The sequence below is a fragment of the Mustela nivalis genome (assembly GCF_964662115.1).
Source record: "Mustela nivalis genome assembly, chromosome: 19".
NCBI lineage: Eukaryota > Metazoa > Chordata > Mammalia > Carnivora > Mustelidae > Mustela > Mustela nivalis.
Window position 1 is genome coordinate 24,452,105 of NC_139038.1, and position 19,535 is coordinate 24,471,639.

At 44.9% G+C, this 19,535-nt stretch overlaps 1 protein-coding gene across 2 annotated transcripts in view; it reads left to right on the forward strand.

Annotated features, from left to right (window-relative positions):
* Positions 1-19,535, forward strand: part of PDILT (protein disulfide isomerase like, testis expressed) — a 40,549-nt gene that overhangs the window by 9,253 nt on the left and 11,761 nt on the right. For both annotated transcript variants that reach the window (XM_082714857.1, XM_082714858.1), the window contains exons 2-5: positions 904-1,112; positions 9,071-9,277; positions 15,079-15,212; positions 16,330-16,467. In XM_082714857.1, the coding sequence (XP_082570983.1) occupies positions 911-1,112; positions 9,071-9,277; positions 15,079-15,212; positions 16,330-16,467 (681 nt within the window). In that variant the 5' untranslated portion in view covers positions 904-910. The remainder of the gene's footprint in view (positions 1-903; positions 1,113-9,070; positions 9,278-15,078; positions 15,213-16,329; positions 16,468-19,535) is intronic.

A 19,535-nucleotide genomic window follows, 5' to 3' on the forward strand; every position in this document is an offset into this window, starting at 1 on the left:
TTGTAAAAAAATAAAATAAAATAAAATAAAAAGTAAAGAATTAGAACAGAAATCATGTCATAGATCTAAAATGTACTTTTATACTTTTATAAGACATATATATAGGATATATTTCACATATATAGGATATATTTCGTATTATTAAGAAAAACAGAATGCTGACCAATATGCATTAGCTGACTCCATTTATGTTTAAAATCGTACACTCAAATAGTATGCATTTATTTTGGAATTTTCAACATGTGTAGGAATTCATTTCCAACTATTAATAGGTTTCTCAGAGTTGAGATTATGAGAGAGATTTTATTTTCTACTTAACATATTTTCATTGTATTACTTGGGATTTTTACAAGTGTGATTTATAGTTATGATTTTTAAAATATCAACAGTTGAGAAAAGTTGTTCAAATATCAAATGAGGTGTATGAATAGGAAGTGAAGTAGTGAGCTTCCCACCATAAGAGGGCATTCAAGTAGGGGGCTGGAGGAGCATGAAGCAGAGGCCATGATGGGAAATTGGACCAGTTATCTCTGAGGCTCAGAGGCTTACCCTAGGACTCTGGAGTGGGACTCATCTCTCCGAAAGTCTCACCTGTTGTCTGGGGAGCCAGTGGGCTCAAGTGGCTGGTGTGCAATTTGGATTCTTACTGCTCTGAGTGGAGCCCTGTTTCTCTGAGCTATCCCTATGCAGTTTACACAGGGAGTGAGCTTATGCTGACACTTTGTCTCTTCTCCAGTGCCTTGCCAAGCTGCAGGGACTACTAGGGAGGGAGTGGGCCATGCTCAGGCCATGTTCTCCATGCATAAACTGGGTAGGCAGGGAAGGTCTGGGGGGAGAGGTAATGACATGGTGCCGTGCCACCTATGCTGATCTGGGCTCTTGCTCCTCTCTGTGCTCCTGAAGGATAACCATGAAGCTGCTATGGATGTCCCTGCTGCTCGTGGCCTTTTGCATCTCCACTGTCTGGGGCTTGCCAGAGGAGGACATCAAGGAAGCCAGCATCAACATATCCCAGCCCATGCATATCGTGGAGGAAGGCAACCTGCTAGTGCTAACACCTGCTGGCCTGACCCAGATGCTGAACCAGACCCGATTCCTCATGGTGCTTTTTCGTGAGTGTCCCCCACTCCTCAGTGGTGGGTGAGGGGTGGGGTGAGATCTGCCTCCTTGCTCCTGGCAGCCAGAAGAGTTTGACATATTGTTAAACACACAAGAACACATATTATTAACATACTTAATAAGTATATACTCCCAATCTCAATTTCCAGATGAGAATACTAAGGTCCAGGGAGGTTAAGCAATTTACAAGACACTACACTGCCACTTTAGCCTGGGCACATGGGAGATGACCAGTAAATGAGTCCTCATCCTGCTGTGGCACTGGGGCACAAGACAGATCATCAACTTTCTGTCAGGCAGGACTGGATTCAGCTTCAAGGAATAAAGAATTGGCTAATGAGGACTTAAATCCAAGAATTATCTCATATGCTCAAATGCAGACCAGGCATATGCAGTCAATGCCTGCCTTAATCACACTGCACTTTACAGGAGCCTTGAAACAGCCTTTGATTCAAACACAACCTGAAGCCGGGCTGGCTGAGAGGCAGCCGGATGGTATAAATTCTTCCTGACACTAAACCACCAGGAACAGCTTTCTCTTCTGGGCAGCAGAGCCAACAATTTCCTGCCTGGGGCTGATTTATGGACTGTTTGCTCAGGTTAATGTTCCAAGGACACCTGGTTCCCAAAGCCAATAGGAACTTGTCAGTCCTCGCCTTCCTTGTCCCCTTTGGAGCCCTAACCTGACAACCTCTACCCTTTGGTGCCCATGAGCTCACTGTCTTCTGGTTCCCTTTGATCTCTCTGGCTCACTTCTCAGGTCTTTATGGCTCCTTCTCTTTCCCATAACCCCGAAATCAAGGATGTAATAGGCAGCTCATGGACTGAAGATGCCCAGGACGGGGATTACGTATGGGCCATACAGTGTTTTAAAAATTGAGACATTTCACAATTAAAGTTGAATTTACATCTGCTCTTGAAGAAACAAGATCTAGAGGCACAGGCCCACATTCTTGCAAAGTGACAAGTAGCTGGAACTGAGTAATGATTTTTCCTTTTCATCAGAAAACATGCCAGTGAGTTTGCCACATCCCTACCAAGCCAACCCCACACGGTTACAGACCCGGCCTAACCCCTGTAGCATTTGAGTGTGTATCCCCCATCTGAAATTCAGGCCTCTCGTCCCTTCTGAATTGGTACAATCTCTCTGAGTGGTGTCATGTCAGTGGGGGAGTTTGGGTATGCGACAATCTCAGAAACTCGGTTGTCCTGGGTCCCAAAGCCGCCTCAGCTGGCTTGTGTAGCCACTTTATAGCAACATGAAACAAAAATACTCTTTTTGTGCCCTTAACCTTGATGGTTCCCAGAAGGGAAAATCTGACCGGGTCATTTTTGTTTCCATCCCACACAGAGTATGCCTGATGCATAAAATTTCACCCCAGCAGTTCCAAGCTTCTGACCTCTATGTAGCCCAGGCTGTTAATGGTCTCTTTCACTGTGCCTGGGTGCACGCTGGATTTTACTTCAAGCCTATGGAACAAGACCTTGTAGAGGTGATCTGGTTTGGGCCATTTTCTTTACATAAGCCTATGAGTGGGGCAGGCCTTTCCGGTTTGCTGACTGCCTCCTAGAGCTGATTCCCCACATCCTTTATCCACCCCAGGGCATGGACCACCACCCACACATCTGTTTCATGGTTCCCTTCCGGGAAGAACTGAGAACCTGCAGGTCTCCTCTGCCTGCTGCAGAATTGTAAGCTAATGGTTAGCACAGATCAGAGATCCAAGAAGAATACATCCATCTTCTCTTTTTTGCTGCAGCCCTAATCTCTGATCCTGGCCCCTCGATGTTGAAGGAACTAGAGCCACACACTGTGCATGACACAACGCACATGTCAACACACACTTACCCTCCAAAAACGATGCAGCAGGTGGATGAGACAGAGGAACCTGTCCTGTTTGCATGAGAATGCAAACCTCTGCCCCTGACTGTATTAATCAGGGCAGAAGGGGGAGCCATGGCTCTTCACAGCTTTAACTGACATAACTTGGGGATTGACACTGAATCTAGTGCTACAGAGAGAACCAATCAATTCTACATTCTTTAATGACATTAAATGAAAACCAATTTGAATACTTGAAACTTGAAGCATTCCCCCTAGCCGGTATTTCAAAGCAGTAAACACCAGCAGAGATTTTATTATCTAAAAGAGACACTCAGGCTCATTACATTTGAGTATCTGATTCCTTCCAATATATGGTTTAAAACAAAATGAGTTCTCCAAAACTGGCAGGCCTTCTAAAGTGACCTTTGGAAAAACTAATCACTTGGAGAAAGCATTATAAATTTTCTTTTTTCCTGGGAATAAATAGGCTCCTTACAAAAAGGATTTTTCCAATATCGTCCCAGGGACATACTGTATAGTAACTCTCAAATCTTTAGCGGCTGTCTACGTTCTTAGCTCTCTGAGGACTCCAGGCTCAAGAGCCAGTGGTCGGCGGGACTACTTCTTATGTGTTCCTCACGTGTCTCAAATTCCACATGTGCTCAAAATAAGAACTCTGCATTTTTTATTTGCTCCCTATAACTTGCTTTGTCTCACACCCTGCCTTAACTGACAGCAGCTCTCTCTACCCAATGTCAAAATAAGAAATCTCAAGGTCATTCTTGACTCCTCTCTATTCTCCATCTAACTTGTCACTAGGTCCCATTGAAACCACTCCTAAAGCCCTCTGCAATCTCCAGTTTTCCCAGCCCCTTGCCACTGCCTTCGTTCCAGCCAGGGTTTCCCACCCCAAATACCACAACAGCCCCCTAGAGCATCTGCCCATCTCCTCCAAAGCTATCCCTACAGCACACCCAGAAATTTCTTTTTTCTAAAAAGCAAGTCTGATTGGGTCACCTCCTGATTAAAAACCCTCAGTGATTCTCTAAGACTCCAAACTCCTTAACATGGCTAAAGAATCCTCTGCTTGGCCAGATTCCCCACTTCACATGAGAGCTACGTTCTAGCTCTGGAGTATTTGTGGTTGCCAGACAGATCACACTGGTTCAAGCCCCAGGACATTTACACTTACAATTCCCTCTGACCACAGTGTCCTTCCTACACTTCCTCGCCTAGATTGTGGTGTTTAAGCTCATGAAGCCACCTTGTCAGGAGGCTGTGTCCACACTCACTCCCACCTACACTGCTAGCAGGCCTTCTATGCTGATACAACCCCCTGGACCCTCCCTTTCATAGCATTTATCACACTGTACTGAAACTGCTTTCAAGCTTGTGGGCTCCCTGGGGGACAAGGGCCAAATCTCATTTACCTCTTGATTACTAACATCTGAGCTTGGTAGGCTTACATGAGATGTTGAATGAATGGCTGAATGAAATGAGCTTTCCTTTGGCCCATAATGATCTGCACAAATGAGGAAAGGAGTAAAGAAGGTAGTATTCTTCAGGTTAACAGCACTATGGAGAAAAACAAAAAAGAGCAACAGAGAGACCAAAGACTTAGTGGAAGTTTATTTATATAAACTTATATAATTTACAGAAGGTGGCCTGGGAAATTTATTTATATAAATTTATATAGCGTGGTCTGGGAAAGTGACAATTCAGCAAAGACCTAAAGGCAGGAAGACAGCAACCTATACAGATAGCTGGTAGATGAGAGCATTCAGTCAGAGGGAACAGCAAGCGCAAAGGCCCTGGGGTGGGAATGTGCCAGGATGGCTAAAGCTGAGATGCTGAAGAAAAGTGGGAGATAAGATCCCAAAGGATGTATAGTCCTTTAGGCCCTTCAGGCCATTGTGATGGTCAGAGGAATTTGTTGGCTGGCACTTGAGGAACTAGAAGGGACTGATTACCATCCCAAAGTTTCTATCACCTGTGAGCACCTCTTTACACTATAATGGCCCTATGCGATGGTGCGATGGGGAGAGGATTATTCTCAGAATATTTTTCCACACTTGATCTAGAGCTTGGTCTAAGCTTGGTTTCTCATCCTCAGCACTATTCACACTTCAGCTGGATGGACAATTCTTTGCTGTATGCGGGGGTGTGATGCATTGTAGGATGTTTGGTGACACCCCTGACCTCTACCCATTAGATGTCAGTAGCACTCTGGTGGTGACGACCAGAAAGGTCTCCAGATAGGGCCAAAGGTGCTCCATTGAGAACCAGTGTCTAAAGAAAGGCAGACTCCAGCTCCCTGTGCTGAGAGCTAATTTCCAGTCCCTATAGTCTCACTTTCCCAACCACCAGCCCCTCCTCTGACTCAAACTAGTTGCTCAGAAAAGGGAACCTGGGGTTATCTACTAAAAACCCAGGCAAACATTGATTCTAGGTCAGTTAGCCATTAACACATCTACACATCCGGCAGATATTCAGAGAGCCATTTTCTCTTCTAATATGAGCCTGGGTCCCATTTGCTTACCCTCGAACCCACATGAGAGCCACACAATAGGCCCAGGCCTGTGTTGGATGACTTGGTGTTAGTCACACTTATCTCCCTTTCCCCAAGAACCAGATGTTCTGAGGATCCTGACATTTCCATTAAGACCCTCCCTTCCCAGAGAGAACCTGGTCAGGGCAAGATCAAGGGTTTTCCACCTGCGCCATCATAATGGTTAATGTTTTGGGGGCACTTCTGTGCCAGAGCTTTGCACACCTTGCCTTACTATGTAGGACCATCTTAAGGTATAGGATCAATTAATATCTCCATTCTGCAGATGAGGAAACAGAGGTAGAGAGATGTTTAAAAAACAACCTGCCTGGACCACAGGTGCTGTAAACCACCAGAACGGCCTCTGTTTTATGAAACGACCTAATGAAGTTCATGGACTACCATATGACAGGCAGACAAAGAGCTCTATCTAGATTGAGCTTAGGACACAAGGAAGGCTGTACTCGCAGGAGCTCTCTGCCTCCCACAGAGGGCTCCCTGCCCATCTACAACCCACTGGGCTCCACTCTGCCCAAGCAACAATGTACATGGGAATTGTTCCCGTCCCCAACCACATACTAGCTGTAAGACCTCGGGCTTCTGTTTCTTGTCTGTAACATTCCTCACCTGGAACGGCAGATAACTCAGAGGTGGTTCTGAGGATACCCAGGATAATGCATGTAACACTTAGCAACATGGTTGGCACAGTAAGTGCTCAATAACTTGTCATTGTTGTTACCTTGTTCTCATTACTGTCACCATCACCATCATCACCATCAATCAGCCATCTGGCTGCTCCTGTCAAAAACTCAGAGTCATCCTTGACTCCTCTTGTTCACTCACACTCCCCATCCAATCTATCATCTTATCCTCTCTATCCAATCTATCACCAATCATCTCCCCCTCCAAAATCTTAGACTCTGACCCCTTCTCACTTCCTCCATTACTACTACCCTGGCTCAAGCCATCACCAGCTCTCACCTGAAATATTACAGAGGCCTCCAAATGGTCTCCCTGGATCCACTCTCTTTCCCTTTTGTGGTCTAATGTTCATATAATATTCAGTACAGTCCAGTTAAACAGTAAGTAGGATCATATCTAATTCTGCCCGAATTCTCCAGTATCTTTCCACAACCGTCAGGGAGAGGGACCAAAATCTATTCAGTGGCCAACAAGTCCCTATGCTATCTAACCCCCAGGCTTCTCATTTTGCTCTAGGCCAAAGAGACTTCTAGTCATTCCCCAAACATGCTGTACATACTCGCACCTCAGGATCTTCGCACTTATGGTTCCCCTGCATGGAAACTCTTCCTCCACATATCCACAAGCCTGCCTCCCTCACCTCCTTCAGTCTTAATTGAAATGTCTCTTATGGGTGAGGTCTCCTTCAGCCTTCCTACTTAAACTCAATCTCCTTGATACTCCTAACCTCCAGCTTTGCTTCTTGTCTCCATAGCACTTAGCATCTAATATAGCATAAATTTTACTTCTTTTTTTAAAAAACATTTTTAAGATTTTTAAAAATTTACTTGAGAGAAAGAGAATGAGGGTGAGACAGAGAGAGCAAGCCGGGTGGGGGAGGGGGAGGAGTAGCAGAGGAGAGAGAGAGAAGCAGACTTCCTGCTGAGCAGGGAGCCCAATGCAGGAATCAATTCCAGGACTCCAGAATCATGACCTGAGCCGAAGGCAGCCACTTAACCAACTGAGCCACCCAGGTACCCATATTTTACTTCTTTACTTTCTGTCTTCTCTAACACAAGCAGGGATTTTTATCCACTATTAAATCCCCAGAACCTAGAACCATGTCTGGCACATGGAAAATCTTAGAAAAGATCTGTGGAATGAATGAGGAACAACTGGATGAATGGATTGGTGGATGTGTGCATAAATGTCCATTACTATTATTGTTAGATCCTATCCGGCTACCTTTAGGATCCCAGCATTCCTGTTGTCACAGACTATTTCTCTCACTTTCATTGCAGACACTCAGGAGCACTGGGCTGTGTGTGGAACCTCTAAATGCTCCAGCATTTGAACCATCATTCCATGTGTTTTTCTTGCTCTAAGTTGCCTAGAAATTCAGATTTGGATACAATGTCAATCAGTCACCATGAGCCACGCAGGGCCAGATGCACAAGGAAGCCCAGGGAGAGGCCTGAGGGCCGGAGCAACTGGCAACAGGCCAGTGCCTGCTGGCGATGATGGATGGGGGGTATCAAAGACAATGATGGTGACAAAGCAGGTGGTGGAGAGGCAAAAAGTCTCACTTCCTGTGCACTGATTGGGAATTTAATGAAAACAATCATTCACTTTCGGGTTCCATCGCAGGAGCAGGTGTACTGACTGACGCTGGAGCATGAGCCAGTTGTCCTGGAGCTGGCTTTCTGGGTTTTGCTTTACAAAAGCCCTCTCTGTTGAACTTGGAACTTGTTCCTTTTTACCTCCTCCAAGTGTGTTCCAGATAGACAGGTCAGAGGAGTGGGGACTGACACAGGGAATGCATTCTGACTTGAAAGGGAATCAGTGACCCCTTGCCCTGGCTTGACCCACCTGTTGCAGACATCAGGGCAGGGAGGGGCCTGCAATCTCTCAGTATTATCAGGAAGAGGGAAGGCTAATGTGAGCGCCTTTTAGTCCTCTCTCATTTAGGCCAGGAATCCCATGCCAGCTCCCTGAGGCCATTTTCCAGAAGGGGGCTCCCCACTTCTAATCCCCACCTCACTGCCCAGCAATATGAGGCACCAAGGAATCCTAATCGAGAGTGTGAGTTCTCTTTAATACCACTTACCCAAGGGATAGGCTCTGAGGGAGCTTCATAACCGCTTCCCACACCTGACCTTCCTTACTTGAGAGTTCCCTGATGTATTCATGCAGCGGGAGCAGCTCCATTTGGCCTGTAAGTCTGGAACTTTCCACCAGATGGCGAGCATGCTCCCTCATTCATTCTCCTCTGACTTCTGACCATAAAAATTGTACAATAATAACAGTAGTAATAATAATGCATTATGTCCTTATCATGTGTGGGGCACTATGCTGAGAGTCGTCTACAAGTGCTGGGTAGACAGCATATTGAGTGGTTCCAGATCCTGGCTATATCTTTCACTGCCACAGGACCCCGGGCAAGTAGGACATTTTGCTTCCTACCAGTTTCCACATCTATAAAACTGAGATAATAACCATACCTATCCCACAGGGGTGCTGAGAGGAGTCTCCATCTACGGAAAGCTTTTAGAAATTAATAAGCTCTGTATAACTGATTGTTAAATCTTACTTGGCTGAGAACTCTATGGGATAGTTGATAATATTTTTCTCATTTTACCCATGAAGAAAATGGGACTCACAGAGTTGGAATGAGTTGCCCAAAGTTGTATGGCTTCCAGTGTTGCTAGGCCCCAAGAACCCTGATGTGCTTCCCAAATGTCCAGTTTCATGAAACATGTGCCTCCCTCGCATCATGTTTTCTGAAAAATCTACTACAGCAGACCACAGTAGCCAAGCTGGTCAAACCCAGCCTCCTTCTTGGGAAATGGGGAGTGGGAGAGGCTCTAGCAAGTTCTGATTTATACTGGCTCTTTCAGACAACCCATCCTCCAAGCAATCCAGGAATCTGGCTGAAGAGTTGGGCCAAGCTGTGGAAATCATGGGCAAAGGCAAGAATGGGCTCGGCTTTGGCAAAGTGGACATCACGGTAGAGAAGGAACTTCAGAAAGAGTTTGATGTTAAGAAGGCCCCAGAGCTGAAGCTGTTTTTTGAGGGCAACAGGTCAGAACCCATCAGTTGCAAAGGTAAGAGTCCCTGTTCATCAATCAAGGCAGTGCTAGCTACGGAAACACAAACACCAGCATTTAGGTGGCTAACAGAACTATGAGTTTATTTCTTCTCATGTAGAACCCAGGTGGCAGCCAGAGGGTGGAGGTGGGTGGCTCAGCTCCACACAATTTTTCAAGGACCCAGGTTCCTTCTAGCATGCGGCTCTATCTTCCCTTAGAGCCTCTGAAGCCCCTGCCATTTTCTGTATATCTAGCCAGCAGTTGGGGCAAGGAGGCAGAGGACTGCCACTGATGGTGCTCATGAGCCAGGCTTGGAAGTGGCAAACATGACTTCTCCATTGACCAAAATTCTGTTACATGGCCCCACTCAACTTAAAGGCTGAACATATGGCCCTGATCTGTGTCCATAAGGAAAATACCATTTTGGTGAACACATAGCTGCCTCCACCACAGCATACATCTCAGCTGGTGGGCCCTAGAAGCACCATGAAGTGGGATAGTGAGATGCGTGGCTCATAAACTGCCAGAGACCAGAGAGTGAGATCCTAACTCCATCTCCCACTTCCCGCCCCAATCTTCACCTCCCGCCACAATCTTCTACTTTAGAATGGTTTTGACAGGGTCCCAGGCCAAGGAAAGGGGCTCTGGGAGATGAGAAAACAAGACAGATTTGGGACAGGGTGACTACCAAACACTGGAGCTTCTATCATCATCCACTTCATTAACTCATTCATTCACTTATTCATTACCTTTATTGAGAAACTAACATGTGTCAGTCCCTATCTTGGTATCAAAAATGCTGTAGCATTATGTGACTCAGTGTGGCACACGGTAGGTCCTAATTTTTAAAAATACTAAGTATATAAATGCATAAATGTCCATAAAACTGATGGATGGATGGAATGAAACTAACAAATGCCAAGGTGCCCAGCACAGCCCACACTATGCTAGTAGAATATTCCCATTATATGTGTGAATGACTGAATCAGGAAACTGAGATAGTCTTGCAGCATCCGTTTAGCAAGTCTGCAATAAGCCTGTTTGAGTTTTGTTGCAAAAACCAAAAGGGCCCAGAGAGAGCAACCTCCTGCAGGGGCTTGCAGTATGCCTTACAGTTCTAAGAGCGGACACAAGGGGGCAGGAGACACAGGCCAGACTCGCAGGGGAAGGTGCTGCAAAAGCGTCAACCTCAGCGCGCATTACATACAAGACCAGGCAGGGCAGTGGCTCCCAAGGACCTTGTGGGACCATGGTGGCAGGGGGCGGGGCAGGGCAGGTGAGGTCTGACTTCTCTTTGAAGCAATAAATGTGACAATGTGGCAACTTCCAGACTGTCTGGGCCCCTTCTGGTAGAAGCCAGTGCCTGGGACCCCCTCTGTCATGCAGGAAAGCTGCATCATCACCTCCCCTAGGAAGTCCCCTTTGACTGCCCGCATCAGGGTGTCTGTCCTCCTCAGGAGTTCCATAGCACCTGTGCTTAGTGTCCTCAAGGCCCTCACTCACAGAACTGATTCTGTTCTTTGTTCTCTAGCGAGAGCACGGAGCAGGAGCTGATTTCACTTCTTTTCCTGGGTCCTCTGAAGAGGTTGCCCTAACTGGCAGGCACCAGCTGGCTTTAAATCCTTACCACACACCTGAAGGACAATCGCTTCCCCTTGTCAACTCTTATTTTCCTAATCTGTGAAAGGGAGATGGTGGAAGTATCTTCCTCCGAGGGTTACTGATGAGGTGAAACAAGATTGTAAGGCACAAGCCCTGAATGGATCTGAACCGTTTACTGTGCTCCATCACTATTCTGGGCCCCTTACATATGTCACAACAACCCAGCATGGCAGGTGCTGCACAGAGAAACTGCACAGGAAACTGCACAGAGAGGTGGAGCAACTTCCTCAAGGATCCCCAGCTACTAAGCACTGCAACCCACAAATGTTTTCTGCAAAGGGCCAGATAATAAATATTTTAGGCCTTACGGGCCAATCTCTTTCGCAACTACTTAACTCTGCGAATACAGCGGGAAAGTAGTCCTATATAAACCACTGACTGCCAATAAAACTTTATTTACAACATCAACTGGCAGGACAGAATTGGCCCATGGGCTGTCATTGACCAACCCCTGCTCTACGGTGTGCTGCACTCAAAATAAATGGCAGGTGGGGCTCATGTTTTTATCAAACTATTACTTTTCTGACCCTTGCACAGTGCCTGCCTGCAACACTTAGGTTCTTCAGAATAGTTTTTGAGTTTGAATGGGATGGAACTGCAAGGACCCACTGCAGGCTGACTTGGGCTAAGGAGCCAGCCCCTATTTCTACCAAGCCTGACCATCCCTCCCTTTCTTTAGTGTTACCCCCAACCAGGGAAAGAGGCAGTGGGGTGCTAGGAGGGAGCCAGAGCCTAGATTTAGGACAAACACGAGTTAGAGAATTTGAGCCAGTCTTCCAACTTCTCATCTCCTAAACAGGATGACTAAGCCAGTTCTGCCAACCTGGCAGAGCTTCCCTGAGCTCAGAGGGGTGACAGAGCATTACTGGTCTCCTGCACCAACTTTTCTGAAAACCTTCCCAGGAGGCAAGTTGGGGTTTAGTCCTTGTTGGGTCAAAGCTAGAGTTCTGGTTCTCCTCTAGTCTCCCAAGGATTGATGATGGGAAACTTGGTCACGGCCCCCTCTCTGGAGGGAGGAAAACTTGGGTTGGCTCCAGGGCCTCAGTTAATGATGCATTCACAGCTTGTGCTTGGAAATATGCAGTGGAGGGACAGCCCCAGTCAATCATTGACATAGCGTTCACACCTCAGTTGTTACCCTGTCCTCTGGCTCAGAGCCAAGTGCCAGCAGAGACACCTGCCCAAGGGGGTCAGGGACCGATCTGCAGGCAATCAGGAACAACCTATTTGTCAAGTTCAGAGCTACCTCAGCCGCATAGGGTTCAGAGGGGGCAAACAGAGCCCAGAAATCCCAGAGAAGATGGCCTAAGATCGAATTCCCTCAAAGCCAGCTTACGTTATGATTCACCCACCTCATCCATTTACCCTGTAATTATTTCTTGAGCATCTGGTATAAGCTGACATTACAGGCGCTAGTGAGCAAGCTAGCCAAAAATCATAATTTCAGAAAAAGACAAATTCAATGAAGAAAATGCAACAGGTCATAACCTAGAGAATGATACGATGGCGGGGGGGGGGGGTGATAAGAGAAGTCTAAACCTCTAACTAAATAAGCCGGAGGAGTTGCCCAGACTACTGAGGAAAGGCAGCCCAGGCAGAGGGAGGACCGGGAGACATCAAAGCCTGGCGAACAGGACGATGAGGGTGTGGCTGCAGGGCAGACTGTAGGAGACAGCCACACAAAATGAGATCAGAGCAATGGTTCTGATCAGTTGAAATTCAAATGCATTTGGTGGGGTTTTGTTCACCTCTTTTGGTATTTTCAGGACTTTGGAACCTGTTCCTTCCAGAGCAGTTACAACATAATTTTTTTTTTCCAGACAAATGCCTATAAGATGAACTATTTCCATGATATGTGCTTGTTTCCTCCTGAAAGATGGCTGGGAACACTGAAAATAGAAACTCAGCCTTGGGGCTGAATCCAGGAGGAGAAGGGGACTGCAGGAGGGTGGAGGGCGGAGTGCTGTGATCTGGGAGCGGCAGGAAGTCTCCCCTCACCCCTCTCTGTCCCTTGAGGCCAAGACATCGTCCTTCTATGAACTTCTATGGGTCTGACTCATCGTGGCTTTTAAAATGGCCTAATCGGTATCTACTAAAACTAAACGTAGCATTCCCTATGACCAGAAATTCAACTCCTGGGCATGTACCCAAAAGAAGTGCATCCAATGTGCCCCCAAAGACATGCATGAAATTTAATTCTTAATAGCCCCAAACTGGAAACAACCCAAATGCTCACCAACAGAGGATGGATAAATAAATTATAGAATATTCATGCAATAAAATGCTACACAGCACATACAACAATATGGATCAATCTCATAAAGAAACAAAGCCTAGGCCCCAAAACACACAATGTGATTCCACCTGCATAAAGTTCAAGATCAGGCAGACTAATGCATGCTGTTAGAAGTTAAAATAGTGGTTACCCTTAGGTAGGGACAGGTGAGGAGCTGGGACGGGGCATAATGGGACTTCTGAGAGCCTGGTAACAGACTGCTCTTGAGCACTGCGAAATGATCTGTCTCTTGACAGATCAATATCTGGGTGGTACTCAGGTCTGTTCATTTTGCAAAAATTCACCAAATTATGCATAATAATTTGTATACCTTTCTCTATGCAAACATACTTCATTGTAAGTTTTGTAAATGGCCTAAGTTCTTAGGAAATGTAAGCGAAGATGCTGAAAAGAGTCCTTTTCAGTTCATTTACCAACTCAACATGCATTCATCAAGCCCCATGCAGCAATCCAGCACAGGTTGCCTGCTCCGCCTGTTAACCTCTCCCTCTTCTTCCTTGTCCAGTTACAGTCTTGCTGTTGCCTACTTATTAACTCCTATGCATCCTTCAGTATTCAGCTCCTAACTGATCTCCTCCAGGAAGCCCCCCTTGACTTCACAGTCTAGGTCACATATCTTTGCTACAGGCTCATAGAACTTTGCTTTTGAGTTATTACTTTGGGTGTGATTATATACTTGTTTGTGTAATTACTTGACAACTGTCCTACTCAACAGAATAAAAACTGCAAAACAGTGGGAGTGTATTTGTTTCTGCTCACCATTACATCCCCAGGACCAAGTACAGCACTTGATAACATGATAGGTACTTAGTATATATTTGTCAAATGAATGAATGAGTGAAGGAATTGAATAGCAAATGAAGAAATTCATTCAGTTTAAATGCTCCATTCTCTTCTATAGCAGTCTTTGACAGAAAATAATATTTTACATTATATACCATCATGTGGAATATCCTAGCAAACACATATCCATCTGTAGCCTAATGTAATTCTAGCACACTGTTAGGTCTCCCCAGATATGGTGTATGTTTCCCAATTTTAAAAGCTAAGATTTTTGTGTGCTTGGAACCTTCCATATAATAGCTGAGAAACGGATGCCAGGATCTATGACCTTAAGGAATATCTGCATCTCAGCTGAGGAACTGAAAGCACAGGCAATAATGGAATTTTCCCAAGGTCACAAAGCTAACTGGTATTTTTATTTACACTTCATTCATTTACATTTTTTAAAAATAAATCTACCTTCCTGTCACTTTGGAAGGTAGATAGAAAAGAAGACTGGGTATGCTTCCTTCTGAGTTTAATTCCCAGGTTCACTAATGGTGGGTGGCTACTGGCAAGTCTAACCTCAATTTCCTCATCTGCAAAATGGGGAGAGTAAGAATATCTCATAAGGTAGAACTGTTGCAGGGATGTAATACATGTAAATGGCTCAGCACAATGCCGTGTCCTTGGTAAGTGCTCCATGACATTTAGCTACTGCTGTTAATGTTCATGCCTTGCGGGCGCCTAGGTGGCTCAGTGGGTTAAAGCCTCTGCCTTTGGCTCGGGTCATGATCCCAGGGTCCTGGGATCGAGTCCCAAATCCCGCTCTCTGCTCAGCAGGAAGCCTGCTTCTCTGTCTCTCTCTGCCTGCCTCTCTGCCAAATAAATAAATAAATAAATAAAATCTTAAAAAAAAAAAAAAAAAAAAGAAGTTCATGCCTTGGGGATGGGGCAGGAAGGACTGACCTTGGCCTTCAATGGGTAGGAGCCCAAGACCAGATGCTTCTGGTCATTAAGCTTGGAGAAAACAGGCCTTGCTCCAGTTCAAGAGGAAACTTGTATAGGGGATCTATTTAACTGTCTCTCTCTCCAGGAGTGGTTGAATCTACTGCCTTGGTCGTTTGGTTGAGAAGACAAATTAGCCAGAAAGCATTTTTGTTCAATAACACCCAGCAGGTGGTAGAGTTTGTGAATTCTAGGCCCTTGGTCATCATCGGCTTCTTCCAGGTACTGGGGTCAAGAGGTGGGAGTGGCTTTTTGACTGGTGAGCAGTCCTGTGTCTGGGAGGGGGGTAGGGTAAGGAGAGGTCTTTTACTTGGGTTAATGCCATACCCATTCTTTATTTTCCAATGAGCTGGTTTTCCAGGTAACAGCAATGCTAAAATGAAGAAGGAAAGAATGGAAGATGACGTGGGTAGGAGAAGCTAATTGGAAAGGTGGACAGAAATGCAGAGAGAGTAGAGGAAATTGATGTTTATTAAATTGGTTTTGATAATATTAATGATCTTGTAGAGATCCATTTAGAATATCACTGAGTAATAAGTAATTTGCAAATTGTTTTTCCTTGTGGAGAATGAATTTCTTATATATCTTTACTCATTTCTGGTAACTAGGATGGCTCCTGCCTTCCCCCAGTGGAAGTCAGAACTTTGGCATTATATTTTTACACGGGGAGAGTACATACCTCTTTCTGTCTCAGCTCACTTTTGGACAGCCCCAATTTTCTTTCAAGTTATAGAAAGAAGGCTGCAACTACAGCCATATTTTGATACCAAGTTTATATCTTTTGATCCGCATGGTCAAACCAGTTGCCTCTTCTGAAAACAATTAAGGAATAAATGTTTAAAAGTCTCAACCTTGGGGCTCCTGGGTGGATCAGTGGGTTAAAGCCTCTGCCTTTGGCTCAGGTCATGATCCCAGGGTCCTGAGATCGAGCCCCACATCAGGCTGTCTGCTCAGCAGGGAGCCTGCTTCCTCCTCTCCCTCTCTCTCTGCCTGCCTCTCTGCCTACTTGTGATCTCTATCTGTCAAATAAATAAATAAAATCTTAAAAAAAAAATTCTCAACCTGTGTGTTAGAACAGCTTTATTCTAAATACCTGGAAAAAGTTGAGCTTATCAGCTCTTTCCTTTAATCTCTGTGGATTGGCCTATTTTGGCTTTAGTCATAGCCACAGAAGTATTCTGAGTATGTAACTTCATGAAAGGGGACTTAGGGAACCCAGGAAAACCCCAGAACTTGGAAAAGTGAGGAGATGAACTGATCACCATTTCCACCTTGACCTTAAATAAGCCAGACGTTTTTCTTTCCATCAAAGTCCCACCAAATCTCTTTCTCCAAACAGGATTTAGAGGAAGAAGTAGCAGAGTTGTTCTATGATATGATCAAAGACTTTCCAGAGCTAACATTTGGAGTGATATCAATTAGCAATGTCATTGGACGTTTCCATGTCACCCTTGACAGTGTTCTGGTGTTCAAAAAGGTAAGACTTGGGTTCTACTGAGAGTGAAGGGTCCCTAGCTCAAAATGGATTATGTATGTAGCTACAAAATTTGGGTACAAATTCTGGTTCTGCCACTGCCACCTGCAAGCTACATGGCATTGGACTAGGCAGCTATTATTAGATCACAGTCACCCAGAGTTTCTCTGGCCTTTCTAGACATCTTCCACTGTAAGCTCCTCTTCCTCTTCTTAACCAGTAAATGCCAGTCATTAAAGCTCAGTCCTCTCCCCTATGTTTTCTTCCGGTCCCTGCTCTCTCACCCACCCTCCATTAGCAATTACCACCCATACACCCATGACTTACAAATCTCCCATTTTCAGCCAGACTTCTCTATCTCCAGACTTTCATATCCATCACCAGATGTCTCAACATGACCAAGCTTAACATCATAATCTCCCTTCCAATCCTCCAAATCTTCTTTCAGTTTTTTTTTTTCCTCTCAATGAATGGTATCACCATTTCTCCCAAGTCCCATCTGAGCAATCAGAATACTCTCAGGCATTATTCTAACCCATCCCTCTTCTCCACCTTTCACAACTGTCCATCACCCCAAACCTATAGATTTTAAATCCAAAGTATCCCTTGAGTCTATTTCTCTCCACTGCTGCCATCCTAACTAAGTCAAGTGACCATGATCTCCCATAGCCTAATGCAACATTCACCCAATTGGTCTGCCACATTCTCTCTTATCCTCTAAAGAGTCATATTTACAATGGGATGCCTGGGTGGCTCAGATAGTTGAGCCTCTGCCTTCGGTTTGGGTCGTGGCCCCGGGGTCCTAGGATCGAGTCCCACATTGGGCTCCCTGCTCAGTGGGAGCCTGCTTCTTCTTATGCTTCTTCCTCTCTCTCTCTCTCTCTCATGAATAAATAAATAAAATCTTTAAAAAAAAATAAACAGTTGTATTTCCAAAACTCAAAAATTATGACCACCTGCCTCCTTCCCACTGAAAGCTCTTTAATGGCTTCTTATTATTCTTAGGATAAAGACTCAAGGCCCTAATAAGGCCCACAAGGCCTTCCTCAGTCTAGCCTCTACTACACATTTTCCTCCTTTCCCTCACTGGGATCTGAGAACAGACCATCCGAGCTGTCTAATAGGGCAGCTATCACATATGACTATTTACATTCCAATTAATTAAATTAACATTTTAGTTCCTCAATGAAACAAGCTACATGTGAATAGTGGCTATTATATTGGACAGCACAGCACTTCCATTATCACGGAAAGTTCTATTGAACAGTGTAACTCTAGACACTGTAATCTGGTTCCTGGAACATGTCTTACTCCCTCGTCACACAAAGCCAAATCTTTACAATAATCATGTTATTTACAGATATGGCTTAGAGAGGTTAGGTTACTTGCCCAGAGCCACACGGGAGGTGGGCAAAGTGATAGCCAGACCTGCTTAAGACTGTGAGCCACTAATTTTACTTAGGCTCTTAGAAGTCATTACAAGGTTTTAAGTTGGAGAACAAAATAACCTGATTTGCGTCTTTGAATGGGACAACAAAGAGTCCAAAAATAGATCCAAATACATATGGGAATCTAGTGTATGATAAAGATGATATTTAAAATATGTTATTCAGGGGCACCTGGGTGGCTCAGTAGGTTAATTAAGCCTCTGCCTTCAGCTCAGGTCATGATCTCAGGGTCCTGGGATCGAGCCCCACATCAGGCTCTCTGCTCAGCAGGGAGCCTGCTTCCCCCCTCTCTCTCTGCATCCCTCTCTGCCTACTTGTGATCTCTGTCCAATAAATAAAAACTTAAAATAAAATATATTATTCAATGACTGGTGTTGAGAGAACTGGGTAGCCATTTAGAAAAAAAAAAAAAGCTAAAATCTATATAACCTCCTTCCATGCACGTAACTAAATTGCAGATTGATTTATGATTTAAAAATATAACAAAGAAACAATGGAAAGACTAGAAAATGCCACGGGGGACTTCGATTTCTAAACTCGGAGCTGGAAAGCCCTTTTATAAAGCATGACAGAAACCCACAAAACTATGAAAAGAAATACTAATAAATTTGGACCACATAAAAAGTTAAAATTTCCACAGAATAAACCTCATCACGATATAAAAAACCAAAGCGCAAACATGAAAAATGGACTAGGACAGAGTCAGTATATTTTAATGGTTAAGAGTATGAGCTCTACAGTCAGACTGCTGGGTTGGAATCTTGGCTCCCCCTCTCACTTGCTTAGCAATCTTGGTCAAGTCACTTCACTTTTCTGTGCCTCGACATCCTCAGCTGTACAATGGGAGAAATAATGATTCGTAACTCAGTGGAATGTTATGCGGATTAAATGAGTTCTTGCATATAATGTATTCAGCATTGTGGCTGATGCAATATGAGCTCTCCGTAAGTCTGATTAAAATTATCGACTATTATCATGTTCAGAAAAGAGTTTCAGCTTTGTTGAAAGGACAACGGTGCCTATGAAGTATTTAAACGAGAGTGTAAGACCATCACTCTGGCTAAAGGTGCAGGGTAGGTTGGAGGGAAACAAGGCGAGAAATTGGAAGACCATTAGGCAGCTTTTGCAGGAGTCCAGGCAAGAGGTCTGGACTACAGGTTAAGCTCCATGAAGGCGAAGAGAGAGTAGGGAGAAATCATCCAGAGACAGCTACATCTTTGTTCTCCTTCCCACACAGATTTTGATCCTAAGCTACAGAGAACTATTTCCTTCCCTGTGTTAATCCAGTCCTTCTGAGAAGCAGTCTTCAAGCAGGATTAGACATGCAAAAGATTAGGGAAAATGCTTGTGAAGGGTAAGAGAAGGAGCTGGGGGAGACTCATCAGGCCACTCATCAGGTCTGACCTTCTGGAAGGAAGGAAGGTCCCCTGCTTGCAGAGAAGTTCTAAGAAAGCTGGTCACTGTCACCTACCAGAGAAGTCCTGCATCTCCCAGAAATGGGCTTGCCTTAGTATCCCCAACACAGCATCATTGGTTAGGAGCAGTGTGCAAGGAACTGCATCAACACAACTATTTGGATGGATTTCTAAATGAAGCAACTGGCTGCCCACTGACACACTCCCT